Below are 24,077 nucleotides of genomic sequence, written 5' to 3'. Positions count from 1 at the left end.
GGGATCTGGGTTGTTTGTCTGGCCCGAGGCTGACACTATGACCTTCCCCTGAGTCACATGAGTCACTCATGGCTTCATGCCATTATGTCAAATATTCAAATACATTCCCTCCTGTGTCATGAGGGCGAGTTCACGAAAACAGAATATGCTTTTCATCAGCTCACACAGGTAGAGAATAGGGCTAGTGGTGCGTTTAAGTTGGATTGACTGATTTAAAATGTATATCCTGAATGCAATGCCATGTTAATGTGAAGCAAGTGACATCTGTGAGTTTATTTATTTATGATTTAACGCCATATCAGCAGCGATGGCTATATTCATGGCAATCAACAGTATTTCAATTAAAAAAATAATTATGATTACCATCAATTCAAAACATTGTTTACAATAATTTAACAATTTTCTTAAAAAAACAATCAATATACAAAATCAGACATATATCGCAATTGCAACAACAGTAATAATAACATTTACATGGAATCTTTCCATTTAATATTTGTCAGAAATTCAAAAATTATTCCAGGAGAAACCTTTTTAAAAATGTCCAATATTATATTTTCTGAATAAAAATCATTTTAAAGAAGGACATTATATTAAAATATGTTTTACACATGAAATTCTTACACAATCACAAACCGGTTTGTGGCACGAGTAGATTTGTAATGGTTTAACAGTGTTTCTGTGTCTAGCATACGTACAGCCAGAGCAGAGAGAGAGTGACACTCGTGGAGTGCATGTGGCGTTAGAGTCGGTGCGCTGGGTCAAAGGTCACAGATAAACAGCTGTTGATTCAGCTCTGAAGAACACGGTCTCAGCACAACAGCTGAACTTTACTCTTTACTCCGCTTAGCTCAGCGTGCAAAACACGGACGCACGTCTCCAACATTACAGAACTGCTAAAGATTTCAGAGCATGAAAACAAACAGAGAAGGAATAAAATACATTTTTAACAAGAAAATAAAACAAAATGCAAAGTCTTTAAGTTGGAAGTTGGATGTATGTTTCATTTGTAGATTTTGCCATATTTCAGTTTGTTTTTATAAAGGAGTCAAAAAGCAGGTTTAAAGCGAAAGTTCACCCAAAAATGAACATGTCTGTAATCACTTACTCATCCTCAACCTGTAGTTTCTTGGTAGGTTCATTAGTTATCATTAGTTAATGTATTAACTAACATGAACTAACAACGAGCAATACATTTGTTACAGTATTTATTAATCTTTGTTAATGTTAGTTAATATAAATCCAGCTGTTTATTGTTTGTTCATGTTAGTTCACAGTGCATTAACTAATGTTAACAAATACAACCTTTGATCATGTATTAGTAAATGTTTAAATTAATATTAACTAAGAATAATTAATGCTGCAGAAGTATTGTTCATTCTTAGTTCACGTTAACCAATGTATTTAACTAATGTTGACTAATGAACCTTATTGTAAAGTGTTAGCAAAGCTTTATCAGATTCTTTCTAAAACCTGTGAGTTTCTTTCTTCTGCTGATATTTTGAAGAATGTGTGAAACCAAACGGTCTAGTCCCCATTGACTTCCATAGTATTTGTATTTTTCAAACTAATGGAAGTCAATGGGGACCAGAAACCAAGACATGTTTCCAAGAGGGGCCATTCATTTCCAAGGAGGATTTTTAGCCTTTTCCTGGTAGTCTAGGTTTGTGTCTAAAATGTATTTTCACTAAAGCGACATGACATGTGATTTAATCTATAGCAAAAACCAGCCTTGAAATCTGGATGTCTTCAAAGGGTACGGACACGACTATTTCCCTGAGCATCAGTCTTGGCTAATCTAACCCCATAATGACCCGAACCACAGTGTTGTTATCTAGGCCATCTCATTATCTTAGGACACTGAATGTAGACTGAAAGGTCTCTGTCCATGCGCACACAACGCTACATGATTAAATCTGTGAACTCATTAGCTAAGGATTCCAAGGAGGAGAGAAATGTAACACTTCTTAAGTGTGTTGGAAATATAGCCAGGAGTCATAATACATTAATAACACTTTAAAAATGGTTTGCCATTAAAGAGGTAATACAATTGAAATCAAAATGCCCATGAGATTACTCTTCAATAAATACAAACTGCAAGTTTCCTACCTCAAAGCTAATTCCAGTTTAAAATATGAGCTTTTGTTTTCCAGCCTTCTTAGACACCAGGATTTGAAATTGTCACGTTTTTTATGTGATGTCATGATTTTCCTCTATATGGCCCATAACATGCGTATGTAAATTATGTTTATGCTCATGTTTGTCCATCTGTCACGTTTACCAGAGAATAGGAGAGGCAAGGATCTATTTACAGCAGTTTATTAACAAAACACTAAAATAACGAATTAAACAGAAATGACAATAATCCAAACAGGGAAACATAATTCAAAGCATGGAAGACTATAATAATCCAAAGAGGGAACAGGAGGCAATAATCCAAATAGGGAATGGAAACGCAACAGCTTTAAACAAAAAAAAAAAAAAAACATGTAAAGAGAACGACCGACAACTACAGACTCGAAGGCTGCGTCCGAAAACTGATAAATGCTGCCTTCGGAGGACACATTTCAAGGTCCAAATGCAATGTTTCTGAGATCCCTTCATCTGATAGATTTCTGAAGGCAGCATAGATGTATCCTTCACTGCCTTTGCTATCCCACAATCCTCTGCTTTCCATTCTGTGACAGTTGAGCTGGAAAAATAAAGATGGCGTCTGAAAGTTGCGACTGGTTGTCAGTTTGTGTGTAAATGTAAAGTTTTGATCAACGTTTTCCACTTATGATGTCATTTCTATTGAGAAATTACTATTGTAGTCATTAGAGATTCACTTTCGTTTTCACCGAAGCTCGCTCTATTTCGCTGTAGATCAATAAAACGTTACGCTGCCTCAGAAGTCTGTCCGAAATCAGTTTCGTGAGGTTCCTTCGTGCCCAACCGCTGCCTGCAGAGTCACTGTCTGATAGGGCAGCGAGGCAACAAGTCACTGCCTACACTTTCAGACGCAGCCAAAGGATAACAAGGATAACACGGCACAGGTGAAACCAGAAACATCAAGGCAACAGAATATCAAAACAAGGGTCTCAGAACACAAAGCACAGGGGAAATCGTGACACCCCTACACATTTGAAGAGCGGCTTCCAGACACTCAACAACAAACAAACCTCCAGTTGGGTGGAGCCGGGGAGGTGTGCCAGGGCTAGGGGTCCGTGAGGTGGAAGCGGGTAAAGAAACCGGGGCAATGCCGGGTACACCAAGGTGAAGCCAGCAGAGCAAGCCACCACCACTGGATCCCACCAATGTGGAGCAGAAGACCACCACAGCCGAGCAGATAGGACTGAAGAGAGTCCAAAACAACCTCCATTGCCATGACCAGATAGGCAGATAGTTCAGAAACAACCTCTTTGGATGTAATAGGGTCGGTAAAGAGTTCAGAGACGGTCTTCTTGGTCGTATCCGGCAGGCAGAGGTTTCAGGGATGGGTTACTTGGCCGTGACAGGACAGGTCAAGAGTTCAGAGATGGCCTCCTTGAAATACTATTTATTACAAGTGCGATTAAAAAAACAAATTTGTCAGCGCCGATTGCCTTGTGGGCAAGTGTGTTAACATGTAGCGCAGCTGTGCTTCGGGCGACCCGAGTTCGAGTCCCGTGGACCTTTCCCGATCCCGCCCCCCTCTCTCTCTGTCTCTCTCTCTCTCCCACCTCACTTCCTGTCTAGCTACAGTCCTATCCTAATAAAAGGCAAAAACGCCAAAAAATAAACCTTTTAAACAACAACGTTTTTGTTTGTTCGTGTCATTGTTTTCTTAATTATGCTCAACATGCTGCCAGTCAGGGAACCAATAATTTACTAATTAACTAATCAATACATGGACTTACAATGTTTACTTGAGTTGAATATTAATATATTGCATGAAAAAAGCGTAGTCAAGTTGAATATACAAAGGATTATTAGGAACACCACACTAATACTGTGTTTGACCCCCTTTCACCTTCAGAACTGCCTTAATTGTACGTGACATTGATTTAACAAGGTGCTGAAAGCATTCTTTAGAAATGTTGGCCCATATTGATAGGATAGCATCTTGCAGTTGATGGAGATTTGTGGGATGCACATCCAGGGCACGAAGCTCCCGTTCCACCACATCCCAAAGATGCTCTATTGGGTTGAGATCTGGTGACTGTGGGGGCCATTTTAGTACAGTGAACTCATTGTCATGTTCAAGAAACCAATTTGAAATGATTCGAGCTTTGTGACATGGTGCATTATCCTGGTGGAAGTAGCCATCAGAGGATGGGTACATGGTGGCCATAAAGGGATGGACATGGTCAGAAACAATGCTCAGGTAGGCCGTGGCATTTAAATGATGCCCAATTGGCACTAAGGGGCCTAAAGTGTGCCAAGAAAACATCCCCCACACCATTACACCACCACCACCAGCCTGCACAGTGGTAACAAGGCATGATGGATCCATGTTCTCATTCTGTTTACGCCAAATTCTGACTCTACCATCTGAATGTCTCAACAGAAATCGAGACTCATCAGACCAGGCAACATTTTTCTTCAACTGTCCAATTTGACAACATTTGTCTTCAACTGTCCAATTTTGGTGAGCTCTTGCAAATTGTAGCCTCTTTTTCCTACTTGTAGTGGAGATGAGTGGTACCCGGTGGGGTCTTCTGCTGTTATAGCCCATCCGCCTCAAGGTTGTGCGTGTTGTGGCTTCACAAATGCTTTGCTGGTACCTCGGTTGTAACGAGTGGTTATTTCAGTCAAAGTTGCTCTTCTATCAGCTTGAATCAGTCGGCCCATTCTCCTCTGACCTCTAGCATCAACAAGGCATTTTCGCCCACAGGACTGCCGCATACTGGATGTTTTTCCCTTTTCGCACCATTCTTTGTAAACCCTAGAAATGGTTGTGCGTGAAAATCCCAGTAACTGAGCAGATTGTGAAATACTCAGACCGGCCCGTCTGGCACCAACAACCATGCCACGCTCAAAATTGCTTAAATCACCTTTCTTTCCCATTCTGACATTCAGTTTGGAGTTCAGGAGATTGTCTTGACCAGGACCACACCCCTAAACGCATTGAAGCAACTGCCATGTGATTGGTTGATTAGATAATTGCATTAATGAGAAATTGAACAGGTGTTCCTAATAATCCTTTAGGTGAGTGTATGCTAGTGTAGCTTGTGCAATACTTATATAGGTACGTGATTACGTGGATACCGTGCAATGAGGTTCGCCAATTACGTTTACTTGCTGTTTGCGTCATCCAATAGCCACACAGAGGCGGCTCATGACTCGCTCGCACTCGGTTGTCATATCTTTACTAAAGGAAGACTGGCGATCTTAGCTTGATTTTGATTTTTATTTCAGCTTGACAAATGTGGCCATGATTTATCCAATGCAATACGGTCAACAGAAAGTTGGCTCCCGTTATTCGCCCCTTCCAACACTAGCTCAAACAATAAAGGAAATAATAAAGAAAACGGTGCCCCCGTGCCAGTGAATAACCAATAAGAAATTTCAAAGAATGAATGCTCCTACACTTGCGTTTGTGGAAGATATAATGCCCCTGGAAACACAGTATTCTAAACAGAAAGTGAAAATGAGGATGAAAAAGATATTTTTTTTTTTTACAAATATTTTAACGCTTTTGGCACAAAATGTCTGGCAAATAAACCCCAGTCTCCTTTGTTAAGTTGATTCACGGCTACACTGACCTTAATTATTTCCACCTGTCCTTGTTCTCTCTCCTTTATATTCTCATCTTGTTCTCAGTTATTTGGTAAATCGTTCCCTAAGTCGGTCCGTCCTCCAGTCAGTCTCGCCTAGTCTTGTATTGAGCTGTTGTGTTCTGTAGACTAACTCTCTAGTCCTGTCTAGTCTAGTTCTTGCCTAGTTCTGTCATGTTCTGTTCCTGTTTTGTTCTTTTTTGACAAGTCATTTGCAAACATAATCATTTGCAGAAAAACAAAGCCTTTAAGACCCAGCAGAAGCCTCTGCAAGCGGGTTGCTTCGGCAGTGGGCGGGACTAATGTGAATACTGTAATCCCATTGGCTATTGCTCACCTTTCACTGTTTATGCTTGATTTCAGCAAATTACTTCAGGAAAATAAGACTGATATTGGCCAACATTATAAAATGACCCTGCCCTGCTTGCACATCACAAGTTTCCAAATATTAATAGTTAACTTAACATTGCAAAGGCATTGATACCCTAATTTAGAAATCAAGACAATAATCGGAATCACAAAATGCTTGAAACGACTGACATCGGTAATAGCAAATAGACGACTCTGCACATTAAACAAATATTAACAAGTGTTGTTGAGAGAAACTGTGTTTGCTATCTCGCCACAGACTGTTGTTCATCTGCATCTACACAACCTTGTCCTGTCTCAGCCAGTGGCATCAGGCTCAAGGGTTGGGCTTGCCAGGGAAGACATTTGCATAGCAACAGCAGTTCTCCCCTTCACACACCACGTTTGAATAAGAATAATATACGAGCGCTGCCAGAAGGTGATTATCAGTGACAGATTAGGGTATGGCCATAACATGAAGCTGCTATATGACTTCAGAAGACTGTCAAATGGTCATATGGACTGCTAATATTTTATGGTGATTTTTGGACTTTGCAGCCCCTGGTCCTTTCTGTTGTATTGAAAAGGCCAAACATGGATGTTTTACTTTGAGGAAAAGTCATTTGAGTGTTGAATGTCGTAAGGGCAAGTAATGAAAAATAGCATGAATAACATGGAATGCCTAAAGTTATTGCACTTCATTGTGTCTCAGCACAGCATATCAAAATAACAATAATAGTTATGTGGTGTTGCACAGGTCACACTGTAGAAATGATCTTCGCAAAGTTGTAAATAAAACAGTATGTTTTACAAGAAAATACTATTTAAATTTTTTCCACGGAAATTGTACTTTTCATTCAGTGTTTTATTTGCAGTTTCTTTGCATTTGTTTGTGAAATTTAACAGTCTATGAGTTTTTTCGATACCCTTTTTTATTGTATAATTTCATTACCACCCATTAAAAACGTCTGAAGCACGCCAATAGTCCAGGCCGGGTCTATTTTTGGGAGTGCTTTCCAAGATAGATGGAGAAATTACTATGACAAGTAAACTGAAAGGCCACCGTAGCCACTTTTACAACACAGAGTCATCAGACAGTCAGGTGAGGCGTCGGTTCAAACCCTATTACTGCAGCGCAGTGTTCATCTAAAGAGGATTATCACTCATCAGAACCTGTCTTCACTGTTAAGCATGCAGAAGGTCACCTTTACTCTACGGGTAATCCGTCTGAAGGAATATAACCAACTGAAAAGACAGTGCAATAGAGTAGCGAGACCATAATTGACCTTTGTGTCTGAGGGGAAGACCACAAATCATATATATTGAGTAAAAAACTGTCTAGAACAAAGAAATCTATACGGCCAACAGCCAAACGAACAACATTTACTTACAATTCACTGCTAACTTAGTAACTAATACTAACAAAGAAGAGATAATATTTCAAACAAAAGCCATTATTGTCATTCAACAGTCTCAGAGTCCATCACAGTCCAGTTCGCAAACAACATCCTTTCCTTAAGAGCAACAATGAGTTTCTGATGAAGGAATGAAAATCATCATTCAATACAATCAGTTGAGCCTGATCATGTGACTTTCACAACACACAAGCTCTTTCTCCATCCATGCGCCCAATGTTTTGTACACTTAAAACGCCCTGATGCTTTTCCGTGGCTCCTAAACATTGACCCCCATTATTAAAGTTATCAGGGTATTTGTCACAGTAGACAGACAAAGAGACAGAGTTAAGCTAAAAACTACTGTAATGTTTTCAAATGCCCATATGTATGACAGGTGTATGAATGCTAAATGTTACTATAAATTTGAACTGTATATCCATATCTGTTGTTAATGCAGTGTAATGTGTATTATTGTGTATATTGCGTATATATTTTTGATTTGTTTTGCAGTTGTAAGCAATGCAAGTAATGCCCTCTGAATGCATTGCCTTGAGGAAGAGTCCCACAGAGAAATGAAGAACGATGTCGTCGTCTGAAGCCCAGCTCTTGATAAAGCAGTTTAGTCTGAGAGCTCACGACGTGTGGAATTACTCACTCAGAGCGTAGAGGGACAGTGTGATTCCTGCCAAGCAGAAGCCCTCGAAGAAGCGCAGGGTGCTGAACATCGGGACGTTGACCGAGAAGGCCACCGTCATGCCGAAAACTATCATGAAGAAGACGGACAGGATCAGGACCGGGTGCCTTCCGAACCTGAGTGTTAGAGAAGTGAAGCATTTCATCAAAAAGCCAATCTCCAGAGCGGTGTATACCGAGTGGTTCGACTGGTTTGGCTTCAGGAACCAGAATGTATATTAGATCATATCATATAGGATGTTAAGTTGGCAACCATATATAAATGCAGGACTGAGAAATGTATAATGTTGATGTATTACAATACTGCCTTTTAATCCACTTTGAGCAGTTATATTACATTTGGCTATGACATAAACAATCACCCAGGTGAGATTCGCAATGTAATAAATATGGCTTAGTGTAATTTGGGGACTTTTGAGCTTGGAAACTTTTTTTAAAAATCATTTTTTTGTGTGTTTCATAATTGAAGGGACATGTAAAGCGTTTTAAAAGTCAAAGAGATCAAGCGTAATCACCTACACAGTACGATTTATAGAAAGTTTTAAAACAAATAACTGACATAAATAATAAATTCTGCAGTTCTTACTGTCCTTACAAACTCTAATTAATATGGAAAAGACTTGTATTGCTCACAGAAGTGGGCAGTAATTCATTACATTTACTCAAGTAATGTTTTGCTAAACAATACTTTATAAAAACACAACTTCTTACTCTTGTACACTTGTTAAACTGTGAATATCATTTCATTCGTGTGCACATTAGCATCATCTCTCTGATGCACTCATGTTTATGCTAATAACTTTTGAACCATAAGGGCTAGAAGAAATCTGATTCCTTGGCTCAAGACGTCTTTTTCCGTCAGTAAATTTAGAAAACCTACTTTTCAGATCATCTTCAGACCACGCTGACGAAAAGTTACGGAAATCAAGGCAATTAGTCAAACGGTTCTCGAATACTGCGCAAACGAATTCAACGAAAAGCACGCCAAAATAAACGTGAGGCTATATCTCCACAACGCTTAAACGCAATCTGACCAAACTTGGTGTGTGTTGTGACAACCATGATCTGAGGTTACCTGCACAGTTTCGGTGCAGTGCCACCTAGTGATCAGGAGATATGAAAAAATGGCTGCTTTTGCTTATAACTTCTAAACGGTTTGCCCAAACATCACAAAACTTTAGATTTGGTGCAGCATGCCGAGTCATATGGTACCCAATATTCCCATATTGGCCATTTTGGGCATCGGCCATTTTGAATTAATTTTGTCATAAGATGCTTTATGTTTATGTTTGACGAATGCATTAACATATCGTTACGAAACTCTGTATGTGGTATCGGCACCAAGGTACTCAAAGCGTTTTGAGATATATATCAATTTTGCCATAGTCGGATAAACTTCCTGACTTTTTCGAACTCCTCCTAAACCATTGGTCCAATTTTAACCAAATTTGAGTCAGATCATCTTCAGACCGCACCGGCAAAATTGTATTTCGTGTCAATAGACAAAAACGCTATCATTTAACAAATCAACAAAGTTGACTAAATGACTCTGAGGCTTTATCTCTGCAATGCTTTGGCAAATTGACACCAAACTTTGCATGTGTCATTGTCACCTCACCCTGACCACATCACATCAATTTGGCCACAGCGCCACCTATTGGTCAAAAGTAATAAACAATTCAATCATATTACTAGTAATTCTATTTAAGATTTTTCAATCATTCTAATGAAAATCCCCTAAAATATCTTATTCATTGTTGCAGTTAGTCTGATGCTTGCACAACTTATCGTTCCTTCTTTGAGCTTGGCCCCGATAATTGTGAACAGATTGTTTTTCCTCTCTATAAAACACATTGCCTTACGCAGTTATTGATTTGTCTTCTTCAAATTAACATTGCTTGGGAAAAAAATCATATACTATATTGCAAATATACAAGTTGTAAGGAAAGTTGTGACACTGTAAGAATATTTGGTCGCATGTTGACGGCACTGACGGTGGGACAATGTACCGTGTGTCTACCAGCACAATGAAAATGACTGTGACCATGAAGTCACAAAAAAGCAGCAAATACGCTTGCACACTTTTAAAATGAGAAACATTTGGAAACAATGAAGTATTTCTCATAAATGTAGGAGACTATAAAACCAGCTCTTTAATATGAGCTCAAGTAGTTCTCAGTACCAGTTTCAATTCCACAGCTATATATATATATATATAAAATAATATTGGAACTATTTAGCCATTTTATTTTGATATTGGAACATAAAAAAAATATTATGCTAGATCTATTTTGACATATCAGATTTTCCCCATCCATGTTTATAGTTATTACTATGTCAATCATTGCGATTTGGGAATCAGTCCTGTTTTTAAATATCTTTGTCACTCCCAACACATTGCAGTATGTACTTGACAACATGAAAAATAACACTTTTATTCAAATTACGAATGGTTTATAAACAGAAGGAGTGCATAGAGAGCTCTCTTTATAAACACTGAGCAATCAGTTCGGTTGCCTGTAAATCACTGTGCTTTGCGTCAGCACCTCACGTTTGGCTTCATAAATCTCTCAGATGTAAATAACACAGGCTGTGTGTGTGTGACACAATGGGGAAGGATTACTGAGAGAGGCAATCTGAGGCAATGGAGAAGTTTCAATTTTGTTTAAATCAAATCAAATGAATCCATTAAATATCTCTTTCACACATGGCTGTAGGTTGTGCAGCAAGTAAACAACTCTGTACTACATTTTACAAAAGACTATTAAACTATTAAATACACAAACCACTAAACATACCACTTAAATTATCACGCTAACATGGTTTTTGGACATCTGAAGTAACTAGAAACTCACTATTCTAATAATTGGATACTTTTTTTTTAATACTTACTCAAGTAATTATTAACATCATAATTTTACTTCTACTTTTACTTCTGGTTACTCTATCATGTTTGGGACACAGTGTTATAATGAAGAGAAGTTACTCTTTAATGCATTAATATCTGAAAGAAAATGAGTTTTGATTCAAAAATACAAGAAAGTAAGACATTTTTAGACATACTCACCAATCTGCCAAAACTCCCAACACCAGGTATCCAAAGATGGAGCCCACCAACAGGGAAAACTTGGCAATGTGAACGATCCAGGCGGAGTCGCACACTAGATTCCACTGTTGGGACAGAAAAATGGGTTATTATTCAAAACATTTCAAGCTTTTCTGTCACCATAGGAAGAAACGTAATTATTAAAATGTGCCATTACTGTTAACAATATGGTAATTCGGTTTTCTAAACCACCATTTTTTTTTAGGGATGCACCGATATGAAAATTTTTGCCGATACCTCTTTATAATTGACAGCCGATAACCGATATATTGGCCGATAAATCTAAATTCGAATTTTTAGATAATTTTTGAGAGCCTGATTACAAAACAAAGGTCTCACCATTAAAAGCCATGTCCCAAGCACACAATTATAATGCTCTTATGATAACTGTATGTAGCCTATATGACAGACTTGCACTGCACATGTTGCACTGACCTGTATTTTTCTTTTATATTTCCAGCAATTCAAACCCATCATGTTGAACAGAGCGCATCTGAAGTGTCTCAGCTGAAGGAAATAATACATTACTTATCGGCTTTAATATATTGGCCAAATTTTCTTATTGGGCCGATAACGATAACATTCAAAATGATCATATATCGGCCGATACCGATATGGTGGCAGATATATCGTGCATCCCTAATTTTTTTTTTGTTGGTTTGTTTGTTTTTGTTCTTAATGAATAATCAACATGATTGTACTTAATTCAGAATACTTTTTTTTAGCAAGAACAGGTGGTATACTTACAAAGACCATACAAACACATACAGACAAACATTAAAAAAGCCTTTTCACAGGTGTGTTTGTCTCCTATAATGACCCAACAGGAAGTGTTTGATAATAGGGAGTTACCAAGATAGGGTGAGCATTTGGCACGTCATGGGATTTCAACATAGCGGCCACTAAAAATGTAGTTATGTAAAACTAATATTTTTCATAGACAAATGTGAGGCTTGTCCATGCCAAATTTGCTAGCATGATGCTAAGGGTTGTCGGTGGTTGTTTACAGGCTCTAGTCTTTTTATTTGTTTTTTTTTTATTGTTTTTCTTTCACCTTTAAATTGCATAAAAGTTGTATTTCATGTCTGTTTCAACCCTGTAAATCCTAACATATAACAGCCAGAAAAAGAAAAAGAAAAATTGTGAGATGTTGCATATGTGTTTTATGGTTTGAATATGAAGCTCAAACAAATGAAAAAGAGGAAAAACAACTCAGATTTATTTGGTGCAGATGCTGATATTTATATGGCCAAAAAGTTGAAAGTCTGATGCTTGTAATGCAAAACAATGAGATCTTTATAACTGTATAACAGATACTTGCAAAAAATGCATATAAATATTAATATCCGCCAATAATATGTCTTAGTAAGATGATTAAATGCTTAGTTTTATGACCAGAGCTCTGTAGTTTTAAAACATATAATACAGTGGTGATTGAGAGATGAACAAATAAACCTTCCTCAAAAGCCTGATGATCATTTGATACTTGATTTTTCTAATAAATGATGTCTGTATAATCAATTAAAATGAAGCTGCTTCAGTCCAGTAAGTGTTCATCTTGAAATATTACTAACAATCAAAGTTATTCTTGTATCAAAGACTTGTGAACCACAATATTTTTACACCACATTTTTTTACCTTATTATATAAGTATTATATATTTTACTGGCTAAAACAGTCAGTCAGTCAGACGGCAGAATGGATTGTGTGTGACAGGTTTACCGGTGAAGTTTTGATCATGTTGACCCTTTAGAGGCTTAAGAAAAAGTGAAAGCATTGACACAACGACACGCAGATAAGTCACATGACCACTCACAGAACAGCTGGGAAAAAAATAACCTTTAAATAACACCATTTCCCCTTTTTTTTCTGAGAACCAGGCCAAACCCTGTCAAATCCGCATGGTTTGCACTTTGATATGTTGCACAAATGCCCTATAATGCTGAACAAACGTTTCCAAAGCAGGCGTACAGCGAGATAAAACTCATATCACATTTTCTAGAGGAACAAAACTCGCTGCGCTAGCTGGAGTGTGTTTAATCAGAGCGTGTGTTTGCAGCTCCACAGACACAAAGAGAACGCGCTCTCCTCTATTGTGTGATGACTGAGCCACGCCCGTCACATGCTTCAGGATTAAACCTTACTCACACACACACACACACACACACACACATTACTCATGGACACCATCATACAGTGTCATTGTCTTCTTCTGTTTGGTTTCTTTGTCATGGCTGAGTTCTAGTTCATAGTTGGTTTCCATGGTTTCTGATTAGTTACACACCTGATCCCTGTTTCTCTGAAGCGTTTCTATGGCAACACTATCAATGAGGTCAGGTGGTACAAGTAGGAGCTAAATCCCAGTTTACAAGTTGTAATTACGAGTTCTATGAGGACGTGAACGCTAGTTGAAATGTTGATGACAGGAATTAGTGAACTTTGTTTGAACTGAACACTGAACGTTTGCTGTGTTGATTAAAGTCTCTGTATCGATCGTTCTGTTTTCATTTAAACTACACGCAACCACGACTGACATACAGAGTAGGTCATTTGTTGAGTTTTTATTTATTTATTATTATTCTTTATATACATATTTTGTAGTGACTAAAACAGAGGTTTTTTTTTAGATTGCACTGGATAGAAGTGTAATTTAAAATACTATTAATTAAGTTTTAAAACTAAACTTTTACCAGGGTCATTTCTAACAAAACATTTTAATATTTAACTATGAACTATTTTGTCTAAAAATTGCCATTGCATGAAAAATACCTAGTAATAATTTTGATGAAATCTGCTACTCAAATAATTGGTAACAAAATATTTTGAAAAAATGTAATTAGCAAAAAGATTCAATATTCAGTTCCCAAAAACTTGGTGACCCCGACCTTCCACCATTTACAACCTGTCAAACGTTTGGAAATATTGCAAATGATTTTATATTTTTGATACAAGTCTCTTCTGCGCTACTAAGGCTGCATTTATTTGATCAAAAAACAGTAAGAACAGTGAAATATTTTTGTAATTTAAAACAGAGAGAGAAAAGAGAGAAAACTCTGCTTTTACTCATCAAGGACGCATTGAACTATTCAGCAAAGAATCTTTTCAACGCTGATATGTGTGTGTGTGTGTGTATGCATTATATGCTATATGTATATTATTTTCTCTCCTTTTCAGTTTACATTGTAATTATCTTCTTTGTTTATCTCATACTTTAAAATAATAAAAAACAAAGTTACCAAAAATGTGGACATTACATAAAATTGTCGCCCAAAAAGTAACATTATAGTGAATGATGATCTTTTCATTACATTTATTTGATTTTTACACAAACTGTAGTGTTGACTGAATTGATTGACATTAACAAGTCGTCCTTATTTCAACAGGTATTATATTTTACCATATTAGTGGACAGTCCTGATCATGGTTTTACAGTAGTAAATCCGCATGTAACTGCAGTCATGATGATTGACAGAAACTACACTGCAAAAATTAATCTCAACTCATTATACTTTTGTCTCTTTTTTAGCGTGGGCTTTTTTGAGTTTTTACTTTCTTACTTTCAAAAGTTGCATTTTTTTATTCTGTCAATTCAAATACATTGGATCAATTGGATAAACAGTGAATTAATGTTAGAGTTTATTATTAAAAGATAACTAACATATTAAAAGATACAGTATAGGTGCCATGGTAAAAATAAAGGGAAGTAATAAGTGCTGTTTTACATAAATACACAACCTCACAAACCAGACTAACTCTTCAAACAAATGTGTGTTTGAGAACAGAGAGGATGAAGGATCATTACAGAGTCAGAGAGTGAGATGATGATGTTATAATAATAGTGTAAGTATATGTAGGCTTGTATACTCGGCAGCCAGCTCTCCTCAGAGTCTCTCACACACAGATAAATGAATCGGGGAAAAGGGAAGATACGCAGAACACATCGAGCGCCAGTGAGGAAAAGACAGAGATTGCCGCATAGTTTCTGCCTGGCAACAGACCGGTGTGAGAGCCGCCACACAGAAACACAGGCAGCCCTCGCTCCGATGCCTTTATGAGTTTATGATTCAAAGGAAAGAACCACACGAGAGACACATAATGAGAGACAGAGGAAGTGAGACGTTTAGACAGTGAAATGAAAGGCTCTCAGATGCAGTACGAGAATGACTTAACATTTCAGACTGTAGGAATGGTCAATGCTCCAGGGGTTCTGGCTCTTTTTGAGCCACAAATATGTAGTGCAACTGGATATTTAAGGTATTTTGTAAAGGCAAACTTACAAAAGAAGTGCATCGTTTCACCAAATTTTGAGTAAATGAAAAATCTAAAACAAACGTTGCAGGGCTTTTGGCCCGGTTTCCTTTGGTCTGAAGAGGGACTGAGACTTGAGGAGTGGTGAAGGTCAGAGGTTATCTGAGTTTCATTTCCTGAACAGACACTGATAATATCGTATCTGGGCTCAAGTATCACGATAATATCATATTGTGGCGATAATATCGTATCGTGGCTCAAGTATCACGATAATATATTATTGTGACTGAAGTATCACGATAATATCATATCGTGGCGATAATATCGTATCGTGGCTCAAGTATCACGATAATATCGTATCGTGGCTCAAGTATCACGATAATATCGTATCGTGGCTCAAGTATCACGATAATATCGTATCGTGGCTCAAGTATCACGATAATATCGTATCTTGGCTCAAGTATCACAATAATATCGTATCGTGGCTCAAGTATCACGATAATATCGTATCGTGGCTCAAGTATCACGATAATATATTATTGTGACTGAAGTATCACGATAATATAATATCGTGGCGATAATATCGTATCTTGGCTCAAGTATCACGATAATATCGTATCGTGGCAATAATATCGTATCGTGGCTCAAGTATCACGATAATATCATATCGTGGCGATAATATCGTATCGTGGCTCAAGTATCACGATAATATCATATCGTGGCGATAATATCGTATCTTGGCTCAAGTATCAAGATAATATCGTATCGTGGCTCAAGTATCACGATAATATTGTATCTTGGCTCAAGTATCACGATAATATTGTATCTTGGCTCAAGTATCACGATAATATTGTATCTTGGCTCAAGTATCACGATAATATTGTATCTTGGCTCTGGCTCAAGTATCACGATAATATTGTATCTTGGCTCAAGTATCACGATAATATCGTATCGTGGCTCAAGTATCACGTTAATATCGTATCGTGGCTCAAGTATCACGATAATATCGTATCGTGGCTCAAGTATCACGTTAATATCGTATCGTGGCTCAAGTATCGTGGCTCAAGTATCACGATAATATCGTATCGTGGCTCAAGTATCACGATAATATCGTATCGTGGCTCAAGTATCATGATAATATATTATTGTGACTGAAGTATCATGATAATATCGTATCGTGTGGCCTCTGGTGATTCCCAACCCTAAAGTCCATACAATGAGTTTTGCTCCTGCAGAAAACAAAAAAAAACAGCATCTCCAATTGTTAAAGATTTGTGTTAAGACTGTTAAGGGATTTGAAGGAAGGTGGGCATTATGCAAAAGTGCAAACATCCACATTGCTATGATCAGATGCTTTATTAACTGCTGTTTTCTCATCGCTGTCATTTTTGTTGTGTTTATTTTGTTAATGAGAGGAAAGAGCGCATATTGGACATGGTTGAATGGACAAACTAGATCCCTAAGAAGGGAATGTAGAAGATGTGAACGGAAATGGAAGATAGATAAGTTGCAAATCTCCTATGAAATGTTGAAAGACTCGCTGTCTAAATTTCAACGGGCTGTAAAATCTGCTAGGACGAGCTTCTTCGCAAATGCTATTGAGAAAAATCGCCCAAATCCGCGATTTCTTTTCTCAACAACTGATTCTGTTTTGAATCCTAAATTAGAGGCACCTCCGGTTTTGTCAATTGATTTATGTGAAAGTTTTTCACACTTCTTTGTCGATCGTATATCAGAGGTTCGGAATAATATACAGCAGTGTACATTTGTGCCATTATATGCACTAGAAACCATCGTTAATTTATCGCAATTTGAGCCTATTTCTATCTCTACTTTTAACAATATTGTTTCTAAGCTGAAGTCTACATCTGCTCCCCAAGACATTATTCCGACACCTCTGTTAAAGCAAACCATAGAATCGGTTGGCCCATATATGGTTTCTATAGTAAATAAAAGTTTACTTTCAGGGATTGTTCCCGAGTATTGTAAACATGCTGTAGTCCAGCCTTTGCTGAAAAAAGAAAATCTAGATACGAGCGCTCTTTGCAAATATAGACCTATCTCAAAACTTCCATTTCTGGCAAAGATCTTAGAGAAATGTGTTCTGATTCAATTAGAGTTATTTATTGATGAAAATCATGTTGGTGAAGTACTTCAGTCAGGTTTTAAGAAGCACCATAGCACAGAAACAGTGTTATTGAAGGTTTTTAATGATATCTTTTTGGCAACCGATCAAGGGAATGTGACTGTTCTCCTGCTGTTGGATCTCACAGCGGCGTTCGATACGGTTGACCATAATATTCTTATCTCCCGGCTTGAAACATGTGTAGGCATTTCTGGAAATGCCTTAAATTGGTTTAAGTCCTATCTCTTAAATAGACGATTCTCTCTTTGTATGGGTGAGTGGACATCAGTTTCGACACCTTTATCATGTGGCCTTCCACAAGGGTCTGTTTTAGCACCACTTCTTTTTTCTTTTTATATGCTTCCTTTGGGCTCAATCTTGCGTAAATACAGAGTGTCATTCCACTGCTATGCAGACGATACACAGCTGTATATACCACTTAAGTCAAATGACTCCACTGCCATGGGAAGATTGTTGGCATGTTTAAATGAAGTCAAGGCTTGGATGTCTACAAATTTCCTGAGCCTTAATGAATCGAAAACAGAATTGATTCTTTTTAGGGACACACCAAACCAACACCAAAGAACTAGCGCTGATGAAAGCCGACTAGAGCCAACGGTGTTAAACACACCGGAAAAACTACGTCGACTGATGTTGCCCGATCGTTCGTCAGCTTGGTGTGTCCCGGCCTAAGATAAGGGGATCATTCAGGGTCTTGGCTTGTTGCACTGCATGTGGGATTGGGAATGTGCTCTCTTGTTTTCCATAGTTCTGTCTTCAAGAGAGAAAGACAGAGAAAGAGTAATGAGAAAGAGCGAGAGAAAGGAAGAGATAGAGAGAGAAAGGGGGAATTGTATTTGCTGGTGTTAGAGGCAAAAAAGGCTTATTGTTTTTAGCCTGTGAAGATGTGTTACTGTCATAGTGCAATGAGAACAATGACAACCCATACATTGTATTTAGAGGGATTAATAACTGTAAACATGCAAATGAATCATAGTCAACTAGAGTTGATTCTATTCACAGATTTGTCAGAAATACAGTCAGTAGAAAAAAACACAAATAAAAAAAGAATCAAAGAAATAATCAACAAAAGCAATTATCAGAATAGTTATCATTCCTATATGAAGATGACATGATAATTCTTTGAGGGAGCATCACTGTCTCTCCATGTACGACTAAAGTACAGCAGCGAAACATGACTTCAGCAAACACACAAACGCTTGAGGCACACAACTCAAATACATACTTGTAAGTAAATGGAGAGGAAGATTACAGACCATTTCCACATTCAGGAACTGTCAATTCTCTCTTTTTAAACTACAGTATAGCATTAGAAAAATCAAATCCAACTTTTTGATAAAGTGGTATTTTAAGATGCATTTTGTTATCCATATACTGTCAGTTTATTTCTTTACGGTCAGTTTGAGTCCAACTCATAAGTCTGAAGAGAAATCTGTGAATATGCATGTTGTGTTTCAGACTAAAAGATCAAGTCACACCAACTGATAAAGGATCAGTGAGTTGATCTGAACAGCTGGGTAAATAAAGTGTGTGTGTGTGTGTGTGGACGGGACAGCACAGCACAGGAAGGGACGCATGTGTGTGAACGGGTCTCTGCAGAAACTGGAGCTCAGGTTTCCATGTCCATCACTAGCTGAAAAACACCAGGACAGCTGGTTTATCAGAGGCCATTCATGTGCTTTAAAAAGCCCTCAGAAAATCTGTGATGATGAACAATACACAACGTTATTCCATCTGCACATTCACAGTATTTTTTTAATGCCTGTTGTGTGTAACAACTACAGTAAGTTTAGGTTTTTTCTATTACTACTATCAGTAGCCACCAGTGAGGCGCGGGTTGATCCAAAATGAGCGGGTGCCTCCGGTCACGAGTCATCCAAAAATATTTTTAATGATATTCGGGTCGCGGTCGGTCGGGTCGTTTGAAATAAAGATGCCAATAAAACCGTTGTAATTTACATAGTACTAGACACAATTTTGTATGAAATACATAGGCCTACACTTTACTGGCGCGAAGATGATGCACGAGCTCAGACATGGAGGCGGAGAGAGGAAAGGTGAAGGCTGGGGAGTGGAAGTGCCGCAAATACACAAACAGAAAGAGCAAAGTGTGGGAGTGCGGGATATGTCATGTGTACTTCTCAAACTGAGACCACGACACAAGTGCGGCCCCGGGAAGCCATCACAGAGCAGCGTCAGGCCAACCCAGGCCACAAACTATAGATGCGCCCTGACCACACGAAAATCCCTCTTCAAGTGAAGAGTAAATATGTGGATTACTGCGTGGACTTTTGTTGCACAGACCTGCGCCCCTTTGATATTGTTTCGGGGGAAGGTTTTACGAAAGTGGCCCAGGGTCTCATCAACATTGGAGCACGTTATGGGTCAGTCGACGCAAATGGAGTGCTTCCTCATAGGCAGACACTCTGTGATCGAGCTAGAAAACAGGCCGTGGTCGAGAAAGAAGCCTTATCCGAGGTTCTGAAGTCAGCGGTGCATGACAATGGAGGGGTTGCAATAACGACTGATGATTTTAACAGAAGGTCCTACACTGTCTTGACGTGCCATTATATCACAGAGGATTGGAAGCTGGCAAGCCGTGTTATGTCCACAGTGGAATTCAATTGCACATTGCCCAAAACAGCAATCAACATCCATGAACAGATCAATGAGCAGCTGTGTACTTACGGGATCTCGTTCGATCAAGTGGTGCTCGTGAGTGACCAGGGTTCTCACATCAAAGCTGCCCTAAACAATGATCATTGGATACCATGTGCAGCCCATGTTCTGAACACAACTCTGAAACATATGTTCAGTGGATCTGACATTGATGAGGTAACGGAGATGAGGTAACGGAGCAAGGCTCAGTGGTTCATGTGGGTTGTCTACAAACCAGAAGGTTGGTGGTTCAATCCCCGGTTCCACCTGACCAAGTGTCGAGGTGTCCATGAGCAAGACACCTAACCCCAGCTGCTCCCGACGAGCTGGATGGCGCCTTGCATGGCTGACACCGCCGTCGGTGAATGAGTGAGTGAATGGGTGAATGTGAGGCAAAATGTAAAGCGCTTTGGTGGCCATTGGGTCTGTGAAAGCGCTATATAAATGCAGTCCATTTACCATGAAAAGCCAGTGCAACATGGCTTAGTCGAAGAGTGTGAGACTCGTTGGAATAGCAAAATTGATATGGTCAAATCTGTGAGCAAGCAATACAGGGAAATTAACGAGCTACTCGAAAGCAGGGGGCAGTCAGACCGCATGGAAGGCATATATCAAAACACGCTCACAACCGTGATAGATATCTTGGAGCCTTTCAAGAAAGCATCTGAGGAGTTGCAGGGAGAGGACTACCCGACTGCATTTAGTGATGCTGTGGTTTTACAAACTGGGCGCACACTGCCAACCAGTCTTTGGAGACCCGGAGTACATGGCTTTGCTCCGTACGCGCGCACTTGCTCTACTCCATCAAAAGTTAATCCGCACAAAATCACCCTCTTCCTCTGCCCCCGCTACAAAAGTCTCAAAATGATGACCGAGACTGAAAGGAAAAATCTCCACAGAATCGTTAGCGACCTCATGTCTCTTGAAGCCGCGGACTCTCCTGAGACTTCAAGCACTACAGCACCACGGACATCTACAGACGGGGGTAAGTGGCTGCGTTATTAATGATGAATGGGATATTTCAATTTAACGCTGGTAAATGACATTATTGACAATGCTATTTTACCTTCCACAGACGTCACTAACGAAAGTCAGAGAGAGAAAAGACCTAGAGTGGACTTCGCTGAATGGGCTGATGATGCCGCTGATGTGGGCCTAACGAACGAATTGGAGCGGTACCGTGCTGCACACTTTACGCCGGATGACTGTGACGAGGACCGGTTGCTTGAATTTTGGGAGAGACAGGCACCCACCTTCCCGAGGCTTCGTGCATTGGCAAGGAGGATCCTCTGCGTTCCCGCATCAAGTGCAGCCAGTGAGCGCACATTCAGCTCCGCAGGTCGTGGAGAAGAAACCGTCTCAACCCAGGGATTTCTACACAGCGCGAGGAAAGCTAAAAATAAGTAGGCTAATCTTCTGTTTTAGGCCACCAAAGGCACTTATAGCCCTTTTAAGCCCAAGTTAGGCTTACTGTATCTGATTTAGGTTCCTGTGTTAGTTTTTTAGGATATATTTGTGTAGGCTAAACAATGCAGCCTATTTTATTTTCTTATACAACTGCATATTTTGCGTTTATCTTGTATTAGTCTACCAAAAAGTGGCACCCTTTAGCCCTCTTTTTAAGCCCAGGTTAAGTTTACTGTGAGTTTCAGTATTCAGCTTTACTTTCATGGGTATTTGTGAACATTTATTTATTGATATTGTAGCCTCAGTCTTTGGCTTAGCCTACCTGTTTTTGTTAGTCTAAAATGCGTTAATAAAGACTTAACATATTCTATGGCTGCATTTTGTGTTTGTGAGACCTTCAATTGGGCATCACGTGGCGAAATAGCCTAAACCTACTAATACAAGTGGGAAATCCTTATTTAGCCTACCTTTTGAACGTTGAACTGAGCAATGCCATTGTACCATTTTAATAGGCTACTTTTAAACGCATATAGCTCAGTAATGTCAGTGTATTTTCTGAGAGGGCGCGGGATTTTTGTTGGGAAAGTCGGGGGAGAGACGCACACTTCGATTAGACTGGATAAATGTCTATCATGCAGCATCTTAATTGTTAAGAAAATGAAATTAAATAAATGAATAAATCAAGCCTTTATTACATAACACTAGCCTATATCATACAGCATTCAGAAAAAGAACAGTTTGCGCTCCTAAGGGCTTTCACACTTTTCCAAAAGCGGCCACTCCCCCGCACCCCAAGTTCCTATACGTCTATGGCCCAATGACGCTACGGTGAGCATTTACTACTTTTAAAAAATGCAGGTCAGGAAGCGGGTCGGGTACAATATTTTCTTTTCTTTTTCTTTCGGTCCGAGTTGCGGGCGGGTTAGTTGAAAACGTCGGTCTGGTGCGGGTTGTTTATACATTGACCCGCGCATCACTGGTAGCCACCTATTTTTACATTGATTTTAGAGTGAAAAAAACTTTTTATGGAAACACCCAGAGGCGCATAAATAAAATAAAGTGCAATAAATGCACAATTGAGGCAGATATTTTTGTATCTGATAAGACATGCACATAAACTACGATGGATGTGATTGGATAAGTGGCCTAACCAGTGGACCAATGGGATCGCAGCTTCATTTCAGCGTTTTCCTAGATCTTGAATAACTTTTTGGTGTAGCACAATCTGGGATTGCCTTGTTCGTGAAAGAAACATGCATTTGTGTGTATATTTGGACCAAAATCTGGCATGTTAGGAGCGCAACTATAGCTATGTTTCCATCCACCTATTTGTATGCGCATTTTGGGATATTGCATAAAAAACGCTGGATGGTAATGCAAAAATACAAAAAATGCTCATAAAAACGTATGTGCTCACTTGAGACGGATTCATTTTTTTATCTGATCATATTTGCGCATAAACTACGATAGAGACGTGTGTATCGAATAATTCCCTCGATGTGCAACAAAAACCTCATGTGACTGCCTCATCAGAGGCTGTGATTGGATAACTGGCCTAACCAGCAGACCAATGGCATCGCAGCATCTCAAATGTGTTTCTGAAACGCCGGAGTCGAAGTGTGTGATCAGAATGATTTGGTTTAATTCCCTCCAGAAGCGTCTCAAACACACGAGTGTGTTCCCGAAAGCCAGAGAACATGACAGCGTTTACTGTGTTTCGTCTGACGCTCGACACACACTCGTTTATGATGGAGGAGAAAAGAGACAGATTACAGAAACTTGCAGTGTATTACTGATATTTTACACATATTTCCCAGGAAGTCACGATTTTGTTCTCTTGAACACATGGGATGGAAACGATGCTTTATTCGCAAATGTTTTACGCAACTTTGTGCAAAAATTTAATTTTGGATGGAAACATTAACACTATTCAGATCAGAATTAACACTTTGAAATGTGCACTTCATAAGTTGTGTGGATCTGATGTCGGCTACTCACACACACTTTCAATGAGGAGGGAAATCCCCGACTCCAGATAAACTGCATGTGGGAAGTACAGGCAGACGGCACGTATAAACACGGTGACTCGGTGGGTAATGATTTGCTATTAAGGCGTATTTGCTTACATGACGGCGCAGTGTCTATGACATCATTAGTACAATATGCCTGTGTCATTTTAGTTCAGATCATCAACACAATTTCAACCCACTGCAGAGATTTGCACATTTGTGTGTAGGTGTGTAGATGTGTAGGTGTGTAGGTGTGTAGATGTGTAGGTGTGTAGGTGTGTAGGTGTGTAGATGTGTAGGTGTGTAGGTGTGTAGATGTGTAGGTGT

At 39.0% G+C, this 24,077-nt stretch overlaps 1 protein-coding gene across 2 annotated transcripts in view; it reads right to left on the bottom strand.

The window, feature by feature from the left end:
* Positions 1-24,077, bottom strand: part of slc22a23 (solute carrier family 22 member 23) — a 63,786-nt gene that overhangs the window by 25,018 nt on the left and 14,691 nt on the right. For both annotated transcript variants that reach the window (XM_056266416.1, XM_056266424.1), the window contains 2 exons: positions 11,244-11,347; positions 8,139-8,293 (listed from right to left, as the gene is read on the bottom strand). In XM_056266416.1, the coding sequence (XP_056122391.1) occupies positions 8,139-8,293; positions 11,244-11,347 (259 nt within the window). The remainder of the gene's footprint in view (positions 1-8,138; positions 8,294-11,243; positions 11,348-24,077) is intronic.

The sequence above is a fragment of the Rhinichthys klamathensis genome, unplaced genomic scaffold, assembly GCF_029890125.1.
Source record: "Rhinichthys klamathensis goyatoka isolate OS25496 unplaced genomic scaffold, OSU_Roscu_1.1 h1tg000011l_1, whole genome shotgun sequence".
Taxonomy (NCBI): Eukaryota; Metazoa; Chordata; class Actinopteri; order Cypriniformes; family Leuciscidae; genus Rhinichthys; species Rhinichthys klamathensis.
This window is presented reverse-complemented; position numbering and strand designations above follow the sequence as displayed.